The sequence below is a fragment of the Sus scrofa genome, chromosome 5 (assembly GCF_054392235.1).
Source record: "Sus scrofa isolate SSC_HxYL_T2T_F1_AM1 chromosome 5, Sscrofa_HxYL_maternal_Yorkshire_Landrace_v2.0, whole genome shotgun sequence".
Taxonomy (NCBI): Eukaryota; Metazoa; Chordata; class Mammalia; order Artiodactyla; family Suidae; genus Sus; species Sus scrofa.
Genome location: NC_139387.1, coordinates 76,832,861 through 76,853,032, shown reverse-complemented (window position 1 = coordinate 76,853,032; position 20,172 = coordinate 76,832,861). Strand labels below are relative to the sequence as shown.

Below are 20,172 nucleotides of genomic sequence, written 5' to 3'. Positions count from 1 at the left end.
AAATTACTGAGGACCCTAAAAAGCTTTTGATTAAGTGGGTTTTATCTATTTTCTGTGTTAGATATTAAAACTGGAGAAAAAGTTTAGATGTTGTTAATGTGTTTGAAAATGTCAATGTCCATTGCTTGTTGAAATCATTTTTTGAAACTGTATTTTACAAAACTTTTTTTTTTTTGCTTTAAGGGACCACACCCACGGCATATGGAAGTTCCCAGGCTTGGGGTGGCATCGAACCTACAGCTGCCAGCCTATACAACAGCCGCAGTAACTCGGGATCCAAGCTGCATCTGCAACCTATATCACACCTCTCGGCAATGCCTGATCCTTAACCCAGTGAGTGAGGCCAGGGATCATACCTGAATCCTCATGGATACTAGTAGCACTCGTTTCCGCTGAGCCACAATGGGAACGCCTTACAAAACATTTTAATGACAACAATATTGTTTCATAGTTTTGCAGGTTTTTTTTTTTTTTTTGGCCTGTGCCCATGGCATGTGAAAGTTTGGGGGCCAGGGATTGAACCCTCACTACAGCTCCAACCCTCACCACAGCGGTGACAATTCCGGATCCTTAACCCACTGTGCTACCACCCTAAAAGAATAATTTTTTATTTTTTATGTTTTAAGGGGAAAAGCAGTCCCACAAAGAACAAAGATTAATCACTTATGAGGAGTTAAGGTTTTTTTAGTTTCGTTAATTGATAACCAGATCCTGTTTCTCATGCATCCCCGTTCCTGTCTTAAGTGCCCAAGTGGACTCTGACTGCACTTCCAAATATCGGACCCTAAATTTAGGGGGAAAATTTTTCAGGATATCTTTTACTGAAACTGGTATTGAGATTTCCCAGGTTCACCGTATAAAAAGAGAGACATGATGAAGTTCATTAGATTTGTTTGAGCTGTTACTATGGAAGAGCTTCCTGGGAAGTGTAGTTGTCAGCAGAGGCTCAGCCTTCCCTTGGTTATGGTTACAGATAAAATGGTATTCATGTTTGCAAGCTCCCATTGTAGCTCAGCGGTAGCAAGCCAAACTAGTATCCACGAGGATGTGGGTTTGATCCCTGGCCTCACTCAGTGGGTTAAGGATCCGGTGTTGCTGTCGCTGTGGTGTAGGCCAGCAGCTGCAGTTCCAATTTGACCCTTAGCCTGGGAACTTCCATATGCCCCGGGTGCAGCCCTAAAATGGAAAAAAAAGAAGAGAGATTTGTATAGATGTTTCATATGAAAGCTGTGTGCTCTCTGGGAGCACCTTTGCTCTGTATAGTCTGCTTTAATTCTCAGGGGAAACACTGATGGAATTTGTGTGTTCTTTTCCCCTAAAGAGAACTCCATTCTGATATTATCTGTTAGAGAAATGCCCTCTGCAGATGATTGGGGGTTTTTGTATGTATCCTTTACCAAGGACAGAATCAGAGCCTTGTAGAAAAGGATTATACCAGGCTTTTTTTTTTTTTTTTTTTTTTTTTTTTCTTTCTTTTTACAGCTGCTTCTGTGGCATATGGAAGTTTCTGGACTGGGACTGAATCACAGATGCAACTGCTGGCCACAGCCATAGGCACACCAGGTCTGAGCTGTATCTGTGACCTATACCACAGCTCATGGCAACACCAGATCCTTAACCCATTGAGTGAGGCCAAGATTTGAACCTGCATCCTCACAGACACTGTGTTGGGTTCTTAACCTGCTGAGCCACAAGAGGAACTCCAGTGTACCAGGCACTTTAAACTAGTAATGTTTCTGGGATTCTTGTGGCACAGCAAGTTAAGTATCAAGTTGATACTGCACCTGTGGTTTAGGCTGTTGTGGCTCTGGTTCCATCTCTGGCCAGGAACTTCCACATGCCATAGGCACAGCCAAAAAAATGAAATAAAATAAAAACTAATGATGTTTCAAAAGCAGTCTTTTGTGCTGTCCTGGCTTCAACAACTCAGAACTTCACCCAGAGTATGAGTAGGGGTTTCCAGGCTCTTGTGGAGGCAGATTGCCCTGTGGCCGCAGCCCCACACGCTGCAGAGTGTGATTTACTCAGGACCCACAGGCCAGTGCGGGAAACTGGTGGTTTGCTTGGAAAACTGTTGGCTTTTAAATTTCTGTTTTCTAGATACACATGAGGAAATTTTCTCTTCCTTAAACTGTAGCCCATAAAACTTGGTCAGAACATCTAGTTCTGACTGACAGAATTCTTTTTGCATAGGCTCAAAAAGAAGAACCTGTTGGAGAGGGGTGTCAGACTTTCTGTATTGTGGTATTTGTGTGTGTGTGTGCGATTAAAAATAATTTATTTTATTTATCTTTTTATTACTCAATGAATTTAGCATATTTATAGTTGTATAGTGGTCATCACAATCCAGTTTTACAGTATTTCCATCCCACACCCCCAGTGCATCCCCCCACCCCCCAAACTGTCTCCTTTAGAAACCATAAGTTTTTCAAAGCCTGTGAGTCAGTATCTGTTCTGCAAAGAAGTTCATTGTGTCCTTTTTTCAGATTCCACATGTAACTGACAGCATTTGAAGCATTTGATGTTGGTATCTCATTGTCAGACTGACTTCGCTTAGCATGATAACTTCTAGGTCCATCCATGTTGTTAAAAATGCCATTATTGGAGTTCCCCTCATGGCACAGCGGAAACGAATCTGGCTAGGAACCCTGGGGTTGCGGGTTCAATCCCTGGCCTCACTCTGGCGTTGCTGTGAGCTGTGGTGTAGGTCACAGGCACGGCTCAGATCCTGTGTTGCTGAGGCTGTGGCGAGGACTGGCAGCTGTAGCTCTCATTAGACCCCTGGCCTGGGAACCTCCATGTGCCGTGGGAGTGGCCCTAAAATGCAAAAAAAAAAAAAAAGGTAATAATAATAAAATAAAATAGGGAGTTCCTGTTGTGGCTCTGTGGTTAACAAATCAGACTAGGAACCGTAAGGTTGTGGATTTGATCCCTGGCCTTGCTCAACTGGTTAAGGATCCAATGTTGCCATGAGCTGTGGTGTAGGTTGAGGATGTGGCTCAGATCCTGTGTCGCTGTAGCTGTGGTGTGGGCCGGCGGCTACAGCTCTGATTAGACCCCTAGCCTGGGAGCCTCCATATGCTGAGGGTGCAGCCCTAGAAAAGACAGAAAGACCAAATAAATAAATAAATAAAATAAAATAAAACCACCTCAGCAAGAGAGTCAAGGGACTTTAAAAAATAAAAAAAATTAAAAAAAAATAAAAATACTGTTATTTCGTTCCTTTTAATGGCTGGGTAGTATTCCATTGTGTACATGTACCACATCTTCTTGATCTTCTCCTCTGTCACTGGGCATTTAGGCGGTTTCCATGTCTTGGCTATTGCAAATAGTGCTGCATTGAATATTGGAGTACGTGTGTCTTTGCAAGTCATGGTTTTCTCTGGATAGATGCCCAAGACTGGGATTGCTGGATCAAATGGTAATTCTACTTTTAGTTTTCTGAGGAATCTCCATACAGTTTTCCACAGTGGTTGCACCAATTTACAATCCCACCAACAGTGTAACAGGATTCCTTTTTCTTCACACCTTCTCCAGCACTTATTGTTTGTAGACTTTTGGATGATGGCCATTCTGGCCAGTGTAAGATGGTACCTCATAGTGGTTTTGATTTGCATTTTTCTAATAATGAGTCATGTTGAACCTCTTTTCATGTGTTTTTTTGGCTATCCGTTTGTCTTCTTTGGAGAATCGTCTGTTTAGATCTTCTGCCCATTTTTCGATGGGGTGGTTTATTTTTTTTGGTATTGATTGGTAGATGTTTATAAATTTTGGAGATGAATCCCTTGTCAGTCGATTCATGTGCAAAGATGTTCTCCCATTCTGTGGGTTGTCTTTTCGTTTTGTTTAGGGTTTCCTTTGCTGTGCAGAAACTTTTAAGTTTAATTAAGTCGTCCCATTTGTTTATTTTTGTTTTTACCGTCATTACTCCAAGAGGTGGATCTGAGAAGATGTTGCTGTCGTTTATGTCAGAGAGTGTTTGGCCTGTGTTTTCCTCTAGGAGTTTGATAGTGTCTGGTGTTCTATCTAGGTCTTTAATCCATTTTGAGTTTATTTTTGTGTATGGTGTCAGGGAGTGTTGTAATTTCATTCTTTCACATGTGGCTGTCCAGTTTTCCCAGCACCACTTATTAAAAGGGCCGTCTTTTCTCCATTGTATATTCTTGCCTCCTTGGTCATAGATTAGTTGACTGTAGGTGTGTGGGTTTAATTCTGGGCTTTCTATCCTGTTCCACTGACCTACATTTCTGTCTTTGTGTCAGTACCATGTGGTTTTGATGACTGTTGCTTTGTAGTATAGTCTGAAGTCAGGGAGCCTGATTCCTCTAGCTCCATTTTTCTTTTTCAGGATGTCTTTGGCTACTCTGGGTCTTTTGTGCTTCCAAACAACTTTAAAATATTTTGTTCAAGTTCTGTGAAAAATGTCCTTGGTAACCGTATTGTGGTATTTTAATCATTTTAAGTGTACAGCTCTGTGGCATTAACAAGGACTTGATTCTCCAAAAAGCAGGCATGATTTTTCATGTGTGTGGACTGACACAGTATTTACTGTGGCAGCTGCCTTGTTGGTTTGGTGTCTTGGCCTGGGGTGCCTCCATGTTGCCACAGGTGCCAGGATACCCATCTTTTTGAGGCTGAATGACACTCATTGTGTGGATGGACATGTTTGTTTCCACCTTGTAGCTGTGGTGAGTGATGTGGCCAGGAAGTCCCTGCTGTCACTTCTTTTGTGCACATGCCCAGAAGTAGTAGTTATAGTGCATATGGTAATTGTGTCATTTTCTTTTTTTTGAGAAACTGCCGTACTGTCCTTTGTTCTTTTTACCGGGATATAATAAATTGGACAAATTGAGAGCCTTCTTGAGAAAGTCATATTTCTGAATGATGCTCTTGTGATCAGCCATGACAAGCCACTTGTCACAGAACTAATTTACCTTGTAGGGAGCAAAGGCTCGAGGACCCCCCCCACCACCACCACTGAAAACCATTCTGGCCCTGAGGACCTGCCCTTTCTGGTAGGAGGTTACTTCCTGTGATCTGGGGACCTGAGGCAGGAACTGAATATTCAGGTGGCCAGTGGCCGGACTGTAAAACAGTGACCTGCTAGCCGTCACCCCTAGCAACCAGCCCAGCAAGCTGAAAATAACTTCAGGACTGGATCAATAACCAAGAGTTTTCCTAATTTCTGTCCCTGCCTCCAACTTGGGGCCATAGGGTGAAGGCCGTCCCACGGGAGCTGTTGCCAGGGGGCAGCCCCCACAGGAGTGTCCCTACCCTCCGCCATGTGCCATATCTGAGTTAGTCGCCCTTGTTCCCAGTGCCTGGGCTCCCCCCCAACCCTAGAGGAATTTGCACACATTGAAGGGAGCTGCGGGTGAAGCCTGTGGAATTGCTTAGGCCTGACTTCCACCCTCAGGATAGCAGAGTCCAATCTGAGATATGGAAATTTCCAGATGGAAGGTGGTTTTGTGACCTCAGTAGTTGTTTAATAGCAGGGATCTAGGGAGTTCCCATTGTGGCTCAGTGGTAATGAACCTGACTAGTATCCATGAGGAGGTGGGTTTGATCCCTGGCCTCCCTCAGTGAGTTAAGGATCCAGCGTTGCCATGAGCTGTGGTGTAGGTCGCAAGGCTTGGCTCTGGAATTGCTGTGGCTGTGGCGTAGGCTGGCAGCTGCAGTTCTGATTCAGCCCCATGCCTGGGAACTTCTATATGCCATAGGTGCGGCCCTGAAAAGAAAAAAAAAGCAGGGATCTAAACTTGCAAGAGAAACCCTAGGTGGCCTGGCTGGTTAATGAGCATTCTTGCTGCACAAATGTGACAGGCCTCTCTAATGAGACCCTCCCGCCGTTTTGTGTTAGTCTTTGAGATCATGTCATAGGCTGGAGACCAATGGGGGAACCATGAAAGATCTTGAAATGGCTCAAAACCCAGGATATTTTGGCCAGCTCTCCCTTTCTGGATATCTTGTCTTTGAGCTATTTTATGCCTTTGTAAGTTGCAAAAAACTGATGCTGAAGGAAATGATTTGTCAGTAGAAATGCATGTGCCCTGCCTGTGAATGTGGATCTTGGGTTCCTTTGAGTATTTTTATCATCTTATTGTTTCCCTGTTAAATAAGGAGTTACATAGAAAATCCTTAATAAGTGTTCATTTCAGAAGGAGTAAGAGGAAATTCACCTTCTCCAAACCATGGCCCAGCAGTGAGCTCCCCTGCTCCGTTCCTCTGGGTCCTGGTCTGGGTTAGCACGTGCTCTCCTCTGACTCCGCATTTTTATGGAGAGAGCTGTGAACACCTGAAGGCACAACATGGTTTGGGCGGCACGGATCCACTTCTGCACATGTTTCTCATTAGTAACTACCCCACGGCCTGTGGTTGGTTGAGTCTGAGAATGCAGGTACGACAAAACTACGAAGACTAACCTCCCAGGGGCGGCTTGGGGTACAGGGCCACTGAAGCTGGGTGAGCACCCCCCACCCACCCTTGGCACCACCCTGGCCTTGCCGCCTGCCCTCAGTGGGAACCTTACCCTTTCCACGGAGATGAGCTGGTTGTTTTTACCTCTTGTGTGTTTAGGAACCATATGGAATTGCCGTGTTTGGCTGTTTTTGCCCTACAAAGTGACTGATTCACTTGCCTTAGCCTAATACTGTGGGAACACACGGATGCAGGTGTATGATTATTCTGGTGAGACTGCTCTGCAGAAACTTGTCTAGTCTGTCTGGACATCTCTCCTAATGCAAACAGAGCTCTCATTCTTTTCTCTGTTTTTTTTTTTTTTTTTTTTTTTTTAAGGGCTGCACCCACAGCTTATGGAAGTTCTCAAGCTAGGGGTCAAATCAGAACTGCAGCTGCCGTCCTATACCACAGCTACAACAACGTGGGATCCGAGCTGTGTCTGTGACCTACACCGCTTGCGTCAACACTGGATCCTTAACCTGAGCGAGACCAGGGATCATACCCGCATCCTCATGGATACCAGTCAGATTCGTTTCTTTCTTCTCTGTTCCTTTTTAAACTTAGATTCCACTGGGTCTGCTCAGTTGTTTGGGTTATTTAATGTGGAATTATGTGCCACATGGGAGCTGTAATCGTTGTGTAGCTATCAAATACACATTCTTTTTCTTTATACACATCTGACTAGAGCTCTATGAGAAGACTGATCTTCTCTACCCTTGAAGCCCATGGCCTGGGAGCTGGCCTGCCTGGCTGCGTCTAGTCCCGTCCACGGACACTGCCTGGCCCTCAGTAGCTGTGAGGCTGAGTCACAGGTCCCTGCTCTGGGGCTGTAGCTGAAGGGACAGTGTACTTGTCGAGGGGAGGGTGGTATGGGGCCATGGTAAGAACAGCAGATCCCTGACAGTGTCTAGGCGTTAACCACGGGGGAAACCCAGTGCTGTTAAGTACTTATGGAGAAAGAGCCCATAAGCCCAACTGCCCCCCCGGGCCTGAAGAGTGAGCTCGAGGTGGGAGCCTTGGCCCCTGAGGCTGGGGAGTCTCCGTCTCAGTAAAGAGGAGTGCATGCTATTGGGATGAGCAGCAGAGCCCGGGCCCAGATGGCTCCCTGTTTCCTGGGGGATCCTGGGGCTGTCCCTGCAGGGCCAGCACCATCCTGTGTGTTCTCTTCCAGGCTGCTGACTTGGACCCCTGTGAGCCGGAGCGTGTGGGCCATGGATTCTAAGGTCAGATGGTGCGGTTGTCCTGGAAGAAGGCTTTGGGGACACGGGTGGCTGAGGCCTTGCAGAAGGAGCCTCACATCCATAGCGGGGGATGACGATGACAAGCTTGTGGCATCTCCCCACCTCCTCCTGCACCTATACCTGGCCACCCCCTGGATAGGCCAGGAGACTTTCCTAAGCTTGGTGCCTGCTCTGTGAGTCCTGAGCAGCAAGCAGCCCCGTACCTGCAAGGGCCTCAGTCTGGACTTTACCAGCGTCCTTCTCAGGAGGTGGGGACCCTGGTGGCCAAGGGTCTCAGATGTCATGAGCTCTAGCGAAACATCCGGTCTTGAACAGAAGAGATTTCAGGAGCTGCCCTAGTGGGAACAGGCCAGTCCTCAGGGCTGAAATGCCATTTGGTGCCCCTGCTCCTGTGCCCTCCTGGCAGGACCCCTGCTGCCTTCCCTGGTCCTGTTTCCTGATGACTTGTCAGTGAGGAAGGAGGACAGGATTGCTCCCAGGGCTTCTCTTTTCCTTTCTTTTCCTTCAAGCTGAGAAACCCGAGACAGGAGTGTCCATAGTTGTAGTTGCTGGTGAGACATCTATTTCCTCTTCCCCTCCCTGCAACAGAATTGTCATCCTGCTATCAATTTTTCTGACTTTGAAATTTTTTTCCAGTTTTTAAAAATTAGTAAAAATATACATTGGCACGACATTTACTGTTTTAGCCTGTTTTAAGTGTTCAGCTTAGTGGCATTCAGCACTGTACCCCTGGCCCCATCACTCCACTTTCTTTCTCTGGGAATTCGACACTTCAGGGACCACACAGGTGCTAGGGCTTGTGTAGTGTGTGTCCTCTTATGTCTGGCATATTTCACTGAGCATAATGTCTCAGGTTTGGGTTTATTACTGTTGCTTGGCACTAATTTCACAGGCTTTGAGCACTAAGATTCTTATCACAAAGCTTTCCACTGTTTTCTCTGCACTGGGACTGATTTATAGCGCAAGTTATTTTCCCTCCTATAGATCAGCTCTGTAATATGTCCAGAAAGATTGCCTAAGGCTTTTTTTTTTTTTTTTTTGTCTTTTGAGGGCCGCATCCATGGCATGTGGAAGTTCTCAGACTAGGAGTTGAATCAGCTGTAGCCCCCGGCCTACCCCACAGCCACAGCAACATCAGATCTGAGCTGCATCTGTGACTACAGCATAGCTCATAGCAACGCAGGATCCTTAACTCACTGAGCAAGGCCAGGAATCAACCTGCATCCTCATGGATGCTAGCCAGATTCATTTCTGCTGAGCCATGACAGGAACTCCACAACTGCCAAAGTCTTGATCCTTTCTCTTTACATAAATTTTTTGCTTGTGCCCACGCTATATGGAAGTTCCCAGGTCAGGGATTGAATCCAAGCTGCAGCTGCAGCATAGGCACTGCTGGATCCTTCAACCTACTGCACCAGGCTGGGGATCCAACCTGTGCCTCTGTAGTGACCCGAGCTGCTGCAGTTGGAGTCTTACCCCACTGCACCACAGTGGGAACTCCAGTTCTACAGTTTTTAAGCTGCCCCTGCCACCTGGCCTCACTGTAAAGATTTAATGCAATTGAGCTTTTGCATACATTCCCCTCTTTTTAAATAGTAATTCTGGAGAAGTAAAGGCCAATAGCAATACATAAGCACCTTGTTTTATACATTTTAATTAAGACAATTTGTCCTCTAAAAATGGTCCTCTAAAAGTTTTCTGGTGAAAAATGTTAAGGACTAGGAAGACAGAACTGAAGGTACCTGTGCCTTGTTTGCTTCCTTCCAGCCAGGGTGGGTACTGCATGTGCTGAGCTGGCAGACCTCGCACCCTGGCCTCCAGGATGGCCCCCTCCTGTCCTGGGTCTTGGGGTGTCTCAGTGCACATGGGCTGCCACATGCAGCCCCCACAATGCCGCTCAGGAGGCAGGAGCTATTCTCTGGGTTGAGGGGCTTGCCCACCTGAGGCCAGCTGGGCCTGCCCAGAGCAGGTGTTGTCTGTGGACACTACTGCCCTATACGTGTTAAAAATCTGCTGTCTGCACAATACCTTCCTGTGCCCACAGGGAGATTAGGGAAGAGGAAGGGCTCAGCGCTGGTGAAGGAGGCTCAGGTTGGTAAAAGGTATGTGGGACCTGTCAAAAGTGCATGGGAGCAAGGATGGCAGCTTCTGCCAGGGGAAGCGCCTGGCCAAAGGTCAGGATGAAGGCAAACGGCAGGTGAGAGGCTTCCCTAGGACCAGAGCTTTCTCTCTGGCATCTATGGTGGCCTCGCCTAAAGCAGGCCCTGCAGACCCAGCCTCTGCCCACTGAGAGGGTGTTCGGGCCCCTGGGCCAGGCGGCTATCCTGCCCGGCTGCCTGGGCCCAGGTTCTTACAGGCCCTTTTTCCTCAGGTCAGCAACGGTTCCAGCCTCCAGGACGAGCGCATCACAAACCTACTGGTGTTTGGCTTCCTCCAAAGCTGCCCCCATGCCAGTTTCCACAAGGAGCTGGAGGTGCTGGGCCACGAGCTGCCTGTGCACACTTCGGGCAGTGACGAGCTGCAGACAGACGGCAATCGATGCAGCTACTTCATGGAGGACGCGGCGGAGACAGGTAGGCCCAGGCGTGTGTCCAGTGGGGTGGGCCTGGCAGAGTCCGACAGCTGAGGCTTCCTGGGGCATCTGTGGCCCCCACGCTTCTGCTGTGTCGTGTCGAGCACAGTGGGGTCTGCACCATCCCAGGGGCCACTGCAGTGTCTGGCTTGTTTCCAGATGGGGACCTGGCCTCATCCTGGCTGGCTGTCCTCCCTGCAATGCTACGTCAGTTTCCAGGCACGCGCCCCGCCCTCCCAGCCTCAGTTTTTGCTGCCTGCACTGGCGATGGAGGCCAGTGTGGGCTGCCGGGCAGACAACTGGGGGCCCCTCCTGGGTGTGGGCCGGGAACCCCGAGGAACTCTTCCGGTTCCTCACAAGCTGGTCCAGGGAGTGAGGCTGCGGGCTCTTCCTGAAGCTTCTGTTAGAATTGTGCCCTGGAGTTCCCGTCGTGGCACAGTGGTTAACGAATCCGACTAGGAACCATGAGGTTGTGGGTTTGATCCCTGGCCTTGCTCAGTGGGTTAAGGATCCGGCGTTACCGGGAGCTGTGGTGTAGGTCGCAGACGCGGCTCAGATCCTGAGTTGCTGTGGCTCTGGCGTAGGGCGGTGGCTACAGCTCCGATTAGACCCCTAGCCTGGGAATCTCCATATGCCGCGGGAGCGGCCCAAGAAATGGCAAAAAGACAAAAAAAAAAAAAAAAAAAAAAAAGAATTGTGCCCTGGAGGCCTGTGTGGTCCATCCAGCCCCAGGGCCTCCAGCTGTTCTCCTGGGCTGGACAGGAATGTGGCTGGAGGCCCCTCAGGGAAGATTTGGGAAGGCGTGGGGGCAGGAAAGACTTTCCCCGTCAGAAGCTGCTGTCCCTGGGCCTCCCTTTGACTGAAGGTGATCATGGGGCTGTGCACATGCCCTCGACTCTGGTAGGAAACTGACTTGTAGATCAGAAACCTGGTGGGATTTGGAAGCAAAAGGCAGCATGTGGAGGCTCTGGTACCACTTGTCGGTGAATTCGTTTGCTCAGCTGGACGTGGTTCCACTTGTCCCCCAAGGCTGTTGGAAGGAGGTGGGAGAGCCATGGAGAAGGTGGGCGCCTTGACCACCGGGTTCAGGAAAAGCACGGTTACAGTGCCGTCGGGGAAGGAGGTGGTTGGAAGAGGGGCTGGTGACAGCAGGCAAAACCTGAAGAAGGGAGACCAGGGCTGTGAGGGGCCCGGGGTAGCTGAACCCGGCTGGAACCCCTGATGGGCCTGTCAGGCAGGAAGGTTTGAGGAGAGAAGGGGAGTCTCGGGCTGCTCACATCACGGTTGAGATGGCAGGTTTAAAGAGGCTCACTCCTGGGGCTGTGCGGTGCAGACAGGCCTGTGCCTGAGTGTGGCTGTGCCCGCAGACTTTGCCAACTGCAGGTTGAAAATACTTGAGAAAAAAATTTCAGAAGGTTCCCCAAAGCATGACTTAAACTTGCTGACATGTTAGGTGTTATGAGTAATCCAGAGATGATCTAAAATATACACCACTTTATAAGGAGACTTGAGCCCCCGGGGGGGGAACCATTGCCTCACAGACCCCAAGGGACACAGTACACCCAGCTCAGAGGGGTTGTGGGTCAAAGGTGAGGTGCATGGGCTTCTTGGTTTCATAGAAGTTAGACTCACGGCGGTGGTCTGTTATGTATACCATAGTGCCATTTTCACATAGGTGCCTTAGTTAAAAATACTTTTTTTTTTTTTTGAGTTCCCATTGTGGCTCAGGTGGTTAATGAACACAACTAGTATCCATGAAGATGCGAGTTCAATCCCTGGCCTCACTCAGTGGGTTAGGGATCTGGTGTTGCCGTGAGCTGTGGTGTGGGTCACAGACATGGCTCAGATCTTTGTCTTTTTAGGGCTATTCCCGTGGCATATGGAGGTCCCCAGGCTGGGGGTCAAACTGGAGCTGCAGCTGCCAGCCTACACCACAGCCACGGCAGTGCTAGTTCGGAGCCTTGTCTGCAATCTACATCACAGCTCACAGCAACGCTGGATCCCCAACCCACTGAGAGGGGCCTGGGATCGAACCTGAGTCCTTGTGGACCCTAGTTGGGTTCGTTTCTGCTGAGCCACAAAGGGAACTCCTAATGTTGGCACTTCTTAAACTGGGCCGACAGTATTGAATCCTTTTCATGGGCAGGTCTGAGTCTCTGGGGGAGGCTGGCCTCTCCAGCCAAGCCCTTTCCGCTGCATGACCGGTCCTGTCCTCATTCTGCCTCACTGGGCTGTGGACACAGGAGCTGGCTTGGCCCCGACGCAGAACCCAGCCTTTTTGTGGGAGGGGGGTTTCTGAGGGGGCATCATCTCAGTCACTTTTTCTGAATGTTTAGATTCTGAGAGCCAGGAGGCAGTCATTCGGGACATTGCCAGGCATCTCGCCCGAATAGGGGACAGGATGGAGTATGGCATCCGCCCAGGGCTGGTGGATAGCCTGGCCGCACAGTTCAGGAACCAGAGCCTGTCGGAGGAGGTGAGTGAAAACCTACGTGCCCTTTTGGGGCAGTGAGGGCGGGGCTGTCCGGGGGCCCGTCCAGTGAGGTGGCTCAGATCATGACTGTCCAGTAGACTCAGCCTGGTGAGTCGTCTCAGAACTAAGTCACTTGACATCTGAAAACCTGCGCCCTATGTCAGACTCAAGCATTTGGGGACAGAACCCCCAGAGGATTAACGGGATGGCTGTTCTTTCCTGGTTGAGGGAGTTGATCAAGTCACTCACCACGATGCCACCACAGCCATCCATGGTTGGTCCCCAGGCCCCAGAGACACACTTGTGCAGGACTCACTCAGGGAGCCTCCCTGCCAAGCTTCGCCAGCCCCAGACAATGGCCATTGGTGACGTGTTGGCACAGAGAAGGTCCTTTCAGGTCTAGTGGGGACGCTCCACCCTACCCACCACCCAGCCCTGGGGGGTGACCAGTCGTGATCTTGGGTGCCCTGAGCAGGGGGTGAGGACTCGGCTGCCCTTGGCTTCGCCCTCAGACTGGAGCTGCTCCTCACACCCTCTGGCCTTAGCTGTGACACACATCCCTCTGCAGAGATGGCTTCTCCATTGCTAACTCTGGGCACAGGTTTTCCTGCAGTAGGAAGCACACTGGTAACCAGCTTTCTCCACCCGTGCAGGACAGACGGCAGGGCCTGGCTGCTGTGCTGCAGCAGCTCGTGCACTCCTACCCTGCAGACATGGGCCAGGAGAAGACCCTGCTTGTGCTGACTATGCTCCTGGCCAGAAAGGTGGCTGAACACTCGCCGGCCTTGCTCCGGGATGTCTTTCACACAACGGTGAACTTCATCAACCAGAACCTCCTCACCTACTTGCGCAACTTAGTCCAAAGTGTAAGAGCCAGTGTAGCAGCTCCTCACGTTTCACTGTTCCCCTCCCACTAGAGGTCTGGGACCCTCTGCCATGGCGCTGCCTGCCGGGGACTAGACGCCAGGGTCCCTCCCTTCCTGCTCAGGGAAAAAGGCTGGGTTCTGCTCCCACCCTTGCAGAGAGAGTGGGGTGTGAATGCCTGTTGTGCCCTTGAGCTTCATCGGCTGTTTCTGTTTCTCTGCTGCTGTCTCAGGGCAGTGAAGGCAGACTTCATGCTCTTTGTGGGACCCTGGGAGTGGGGGAAGGGGTGAGGTAGTGAAAGTGGCAGGAGGGACCCAAGCTGAGCTGCTTCAGTCTGCTTTCAACTTCACCTTGTCACAAAAATAGGTATCATTGAAATTAAGACATGCTTACCAGAGAGCGAGTGGTCCATCGGGGAAAAACTGCACACTTCTGTCCCCCAGTCCTCGTAAAGTCTGTTGCTTCAGTTTCAAAGACCAACTTGAATTGGATGTATCTTAATCTGTAAATTTGAAGATAGGAGTGAGTGTTGGGATTTTTTTATGTCAGAAGCATTGCGCAGGCATCTCACCCTCTTACTATGTGCTGAGGACCCTCAGAGGCACCATGTGGTGTCATTGTTACAGAAGTTTGAAGACAGAGACTGAGTGTAAATCCCAAATCGGGGTGTAACTGCACAGCTGTCAAAAGGAGCTAAGCCTGGCTGTCTGCTAACAGCTTCCAAACCCTGTGGGGCTGAAGCAAGACCCTGGCTCAGCCCTTGGACCCACCAAGAGACCTCTCGGCACCGTAACAGAGTCAGTGAAATCTGTGTTTGCCAAACCCCAGCTCCACTTCTACTGCCTGGGGCGCTAGAGGCCCTGAGTAGTGGGTCTGGTCGGTGAGGGAGACTGGCTAATCCTGCCTGCTTCCCTTTCTTGCTCCAGGAGATGGACTGAATGGACAACTCGGCAAAAGCACGACTGGTTCAAACTTGAGATTCTGACCTGTAGCCGACTCCTTGGAGATGGAGCCACAGCAGCTCAGAGGCAACGGGCATGAGCTGATGGCTAGTTAAGGACCACTCAGGAATCTGCATTAACGGATGTGAATGGAAACATTCCCCTGCACATATGTGAAGATCTCCACCATCTCCTCAGTCCTTCCACACACCGTGCCTTTATCTAGTGTCAGCTGGAAAGGTCTCCGCCTGAAAATCAGATCTGAAAGCAGATTGTAGGAGTTCCTGCTGTACCACAGCAGGGTAAGGATCCAGTGGCACCAGTTTGATACCTGGCCTGGTGCAGTGGGTTAAAGGATCCAGCATTGCTGCAGCTGTAGTGTAGGTTGCAGCAGCGGCTCAGATTGGATCCCTGGCCCAGGAACATCCCAAAAAATAAATAATAATAAAATATTGTAGGTAAAAGAAATAACACACTTGATGCCTTTTTTTTTTTTTTTTTTGCTTTAAAAAAAAAAATATTGTTTATGCAAGTGCAGCCTTGCAGGTGGGTCTTCTAGCAGGTGGTGCTGTGTCTGAGTAGAACCAGGGACTGGGGTGGGGTGTGTACATATCCCTTACAAGTGAAAAAATCTCCCTTGAAATAGGGACACTCCCACACTAGGAAGTGTAGTCTTCCTGTTTAAAAACCAAACAGCAGGCGTTCCCGTCGTGGCGCAGTGGTTAACAAATCCGACTAGGAACTATGAGGTTGCAGGTTTGATCCCTGGCCTTGCTCAGTGGGTTAAGGATCTGGCGTTACCGTGAGCTGTGGTGTAGGTCACAGACACGGCTCGGATCCTGCATTGCTGTGGCTCTGGCGTAGGCCAGTGGCTATGGCTCCAATTAGACCCCTAGCCTGGGAACCTCCATATGCTGCGAGAGCAGCCCAAGAAATGGCAAAAAGACAACAACAAAAAAACACAAACAGCAGAAGAGGTTCTGGACTCAAACAATGTGAAAATCAGGCCTCAAAACATGTTTGACTTTTTCACCTTGGTTACCTTTTATCTGCTTCAGGAACCACAAGCAGGGAGCATTCCTGTTGTCACTCAGCAGGTGGAGGATCCAACATTGTCCCTGAGGATGCTGATTCGATCGCTGGCCTTCCTCAGTGGGTTAAGGATTGGGTATCGCATGGCTATGGCATGGGTTGCAGATGCAGCTCAGATCCAATGTGTTTGCGGCTAAGGCACAGGCCTCAGCTGTAGCTCCGATTCAACTCCTGGCCCAGGAACTTTCATGTGCCACTGGTGAGGCACTAAAGACAAAACCAAAATCGAAAGAACCACAGGCAGAGGTGATTTCAAGGCCCATGTCAGTTTCCAAAAGCACATAACGAAGTACATCATAGTTCTGTTTTCACCAAGTCAAGGTTTTGATAAAAAACTTCAGGCACTAAAGAAGCTACTGCATATGTCCTGTGGTGATTGTCTGCTAATAATCTTACATTTTCATCTTCTAGCCATGCCCTCCGCTCATCTAAGAAGCTGCTCTTGGAGAGTACAGGTTTCTAGGTACAACCGAACAATTAGACTTAAAAAAATTTACGGTTTAGGGCAGTTCCCTTTTCTCAGGACAAAGTCAGGAGACAAGTAACAAGCACGTCCCTTAGCACCAAAGGAAATAAGGGAGCACTTACTTTAGAAACAGCTCAGCCTAGTCTGTTCCCAGCAATGAGCATTTCCTACGGTTATGTTCAAAGTGATAGATGCAGGTCTGTCACGTTACCAGTAACAGAAACACTTGGTCCTGTGAACATGTTGCTCTGGGGAAGCATATGAACAAGGAATATTGAAGTACTAATAAATAGTTCTTGTTACCAAAAATACTTCTCTGCTCCCTGAGAGTTTACATTTATAACAAAAAGGACTCTACCGTGCACAGCATTAAACATGCAACCCTCCAGGGCTGTGCTTCAGCCTGACCTCTGTAGTGTGCAGCAAATCCTAAAAACAGGTTGCTGTGCTTCTGGAAACAAAGTCCTCAAGATTGAAAGGGTTCATATCACAGTGGAAACAAGGTGAATCACATATGAACGTACACTCACACAGATCAATACCCATCAATCCCTACAGTCTCAGAAGGGAGAAACCTTCCAGAAGCAGCAGTTTTAACACAAGTAGTCAGCAGTTCCTGTCATGGCTCAGTCAGTTAACTCAGTGGTTAACGAATCCAACTAGGGACCATGAGGTAGTGGGTTTGTTCCCTGGCCTCGCTCAGTGGGTTAAGGGTCTGGCGTTGCCGTGAGCTGTGGTGTAGGTCACAGACATGGCTTGGATCCCATGTTGCTGTGGTTGTGGCGCAGGCCGGCGGCTACAGCTCTGATTAGACACATAGCCTGGGAACCTCTATATGCTGTGGGTATAGCCCTAGAAAAGACCAAAACAACAACAACAAACCCACAAGTAGTCAGCCCACAGTTTATACACATTTTGGTGTAGATTTGTCCAGACCAAGCCCAATACACTTTCTTGGTCACAAAGCAAGACTATCAGCTCTTCTCCCCAAGTCAGTGATATCAGGAGATTCTGATCAGGGCACATCCCAGAGGCTGGTGCAGTTTACGTAACGTCATCATTGTGAACAGAATTGAGGGGTGTTTAGTTAAGAGACAGTTTCAAAATGCCTTCCTGACCCTCCTCAGGGCTGCCTTCCACCCCCCTCCCTCCAGAGCCGCTCAAGTTCATGCACCGTGCGGACTGGGCCTCTGGATGTGCTGGTGGTGTCTTCAAACCACAAGACTGATTATCTGGGAGGACTTGGGGTTGCTATCACATGAACAGAAAGATGAGTCCACCAGTGTCTTCCAAGTCTCATTTTATTACCCCCTCCAACGTGTTCTCCCCAACACACTGCATCTCACAAAGCACAAGTCACAGATCGGAGTTTTGTTGCTTTCCCCATGAGTACACTGCCCAAAGGACAGATGCCAGGGGAAGAGGAGCCAGAATGACCCAAAGATCAGCTGTGCAGGGAGAGCAGGGAAATCTCATACAGAAAAGGGGGATGGACACAGGCTGAGTAAGTCACCATGACCACCTTAGCCCCAGAACCTATGAGGGGATAGAACACGTGAACCATGATAAAGAACGCATCAAGGAATGAGAGGCACTTTCAATCTGAAGGAAAAAAAGTAATGAACTGTAACAGCGGGAAAAACCAAACTCTGTCTTCTCCTTTGGTGTTGGCCAAGGACCCATCCACCTAGAACTGTTCTCTTGGGACAACCTAGCTGGTCCAGAATTAAGGGGGAAGATGGAACTTGAACTTCCTGTTACTCCTGGGGAAGGAGGCAACAAACCAGTTGCCTGAAAACAGCAACACTTGTTCTAAACAGCATATTAACTAACCAACTTCTGGTGCACAAAGCCCTCACTGGAGGGAGCAGTGTCACCAGGAGAGGGGATAGTGGACTTCTCGGCCTCACAGATACCCTGAGAACAGCCCCTGAGCTACAGTGGGTCCCTGCAGTGTGAACACAAGCTGATTTTAATTCAGGGAATGTGAAAGTAGGTCAAGTGGAACGGTCTTGTGCAAAGAACAGGATACTTCAGTGACTGACAGGCTCCCTCTCCCTGGAGCCTAAGGAGAAAGTAACAGGAATAGTGACAGACTATCCAGAAGCTGGCGCCCTGGCCAAGGCCATGAAAAAGCACAGGGCCTGTTGCACTGGGATGTCACCCAGCGCCAGCCTCCGGGCAAGATGTGCCTGTGCCCATTCCTTCCACAACCCCTGGCTCTGTTCCACTCATCTGAGGAAGCCAAGGCAACATTTCTGTAACCACCAGCCACTGCCGTCAGTTTAGAGAGGACATCTGGTACAACTAGCACTTGAGATGGCACCTGACAAAACCTCTGTACCCCTTCCCACCTCCCTTTCTGCAGAGCTGTTTCTACAGTGACCAGAAAGCCCACAATCCCTCTTGAAAAAACGATCACCACCTCAAATTCTCTATAAACTTGTGCAGATATAAAGAAAATTAAGGGAATGGAGTTCTCTTGTGGCACAGCAGGTTAAAGGTCTGACATTGTCACTGCTGTGGCTCAGGTTCAATCCCTGGCCTGGAAACTTCTGTATGCTGTGGGTGCAGCCAAATTAAGGGGAAAAAAATCTTACATACAATGCCTTTCATTTCTATAAAACATTTCTTAAAATAATCTACAAATTCTACAGGGTACATTTGTCCCTATGTCAAGCCTTCAGGGAAAAGGCAAGGAGCAGGCATGGCTTTTATATTAGAGGGAATTAGCAAAAGGCTGAGCAAAACAATTCCCACAGGAAATGAATGGCAGCTGTGGTTCAAAACCATGTCGCCAGTCCCTGTCGATCCCGCCCCCACCAGGACACACCCAGGCGGTGGCTGCAGGTAATCTGAGACACACAGGTGCAAGGAGGGCTCAGCCCTTGGGAACCAGATGGCCAACAGATACCTTTTCGTCCAAGAAGCTTTCTTGAGGCAGTGGTGTTTCGAGAGTGCCGGTAAGGCAGGCTAAGTATTGACTGGTTTCTGTGACCCCAAGTGGTTACCCCCTTTACTACACAGAGAATAAACTAGGCTCTTTTTTCTTTTTAATTTTATGGCCACACCCATGGCGCATGGGAGTTACAGGGGCCAGGGATTAAATCCAAGCCACAGCTGCAGTAATGCCACCCTCTGAACTGGGCTAGGGATCAAACCTGCACCTCTGCAGTGACCCAAGCCGCTCGCTGTGTCGAATCTTTGTTGTTGTTGTTGTTGTGTCTTATTAGGGCTGCACCCACAACACAGGGGAGTTCCCAGGCTAGGAGTCAAATCAGAGCTATAGCTGCCAGCCTACGCCACAACCATAGCAATGTGGGGCTCCAAGCCACATCTGCGACCTACACTGAAGCTCACAACAACACTGTATCCTTAACCCACAGAGCGAGGCCAGGGATCAAACCCGCATCCTCATGGATGTTAGTTGGGTTCGTTACCGCTGAGGCACGACAGGAACCCTTGCAGTCAGATTCTTAAACCATTGTGCCACAGCAGGAACTCCTAGCATCCTTTAATTCTGATATTTTTTTCAAGAAACCTTCAATGGCTTTTACTGAGTGCTCAGAAATCATTACATTCAAGAGCAGTTAAGAGTTCTAGGGACTTGGTAACAGCTACTTCCTCAACAGCTCAGAGAGGATGGTAAGCAGTGTCATGTCTCTGCACCCTCAACTCTCAGGTCAGATTCAGGTGCTCCACACCGCATGGAGAAGGAAGCCTCCTACCACCAGCCCCACCGGAGATGGGTGGGGTGGCTGGGAAGCAAATGTCAATGTAGCAGGAAAAGGGCGAGGGCCACTGCAGAACCAGCTCTTACTAGGGTGCCTGTCCCTGTTCTCGGCTATTTCTCAGGACCCAACAAGGATTCGGTGCAGAGAAAGCCACTGCCCAGGGATGACAGATGGGAAAGTAAAGCAGCACAGAGCACGTCTTACTCTTTCCTGCTGGAGAAAACAGAGGCGAGCCTCCAAAACACAGACCTCCTCATGGCCGCTGGTGTCCATTTGTGCTTAAGTGTCCAGCCAATGGATTTGAGGATCCAGAGTTTAAAAGTGTGAACA

General features: G+C 49.2%; 2 protein-coding genes and 1 long non-coding RNA gene across 9 annotated transcripts in view; 1 reads left to right on the top strand and 2 right to left on the bottom strand.

Annotated features, from left to right (window-relative positions):
- LOC146403467 (uncharacterized) overlaps positions 1-3,210 on the bottom strand; it is a 13,661-nt gene extending 10,451 nt beyond the window's left edge. The window contains exon 1 of one of the 2 annotated variants that reach the window (XM_084957251.1): positions 2,394-3,210. The gene's annotated coding sequence lies outside the window, so the exon portion shown is untranslated. The remainder of the gene's footprint in view (positions 1-2,393) is intronic. The other variant, XM_084957250.1, reaches the window with a different exon arrangement.
- The window catches only part of BID (BH3 interacting domain death agonist), a 25,420-nt gene extending 10,402 nt beyond the window's left edge, over positions 1-15,018 (top strand). Inside the window, exons 2-7 of one of the 5 annotated variants that reach the window (XM_021091203.2) lie at positions 6,796-6,981; positions 7,631-7,682; positions 10,072-10,273; positions 12,609-12,748; positions 13,399-13,611; positions 14,536-15,018. In XM_021091203.2, the coding sequence (XP_020946862.1) occupies positions 7,671-7,682; positions 10,072-10,273; positions 12,609-12,748; positions 13,399-13,611; positions 14,536-14,547 (579 nt within the window). In that variant the 5' untranslated portion in view covers positions 6,796-6,981; positions 7,631-7,670 and the 3' untranslated portion in view covers positions 14,548-15,018. Of the gene's footprint in view, positions 1-6,795; positions 6,982-7,630; positions 7,683-10,071; positions 10,274-12,608; positions 12,749-13,398; positions 13,796-14,535 lie in introns of those variants that run through there. The other 4 variants (XM_005664130.4, XM_085024845.1, NM_001030535.1 and 1 more) reach the window with 4 other exon arrangements.
- Positions 4,043-20,172, bottom strand: LOC110260761 (uncharacterized). Of its 2 annotated transcripts, XR_014804080.1 has the most exons (3): positions 15,593-20,172; positions 14,003-14,111; positions 7,011-8,279 (listed from the first exon to the last, which is right to left on the bottom strand). It is a non-coding gene; the product is annotated as an uncharacterized LOC110260761 (long non-coding RNA). The 2 variants fall into 2 exon arrangements; XR_014804079.1 differs by lacking the exon at positions 15,593-20,172 and having other exon boundaries at positions 4,043-8,279; positions 14,003-14,536.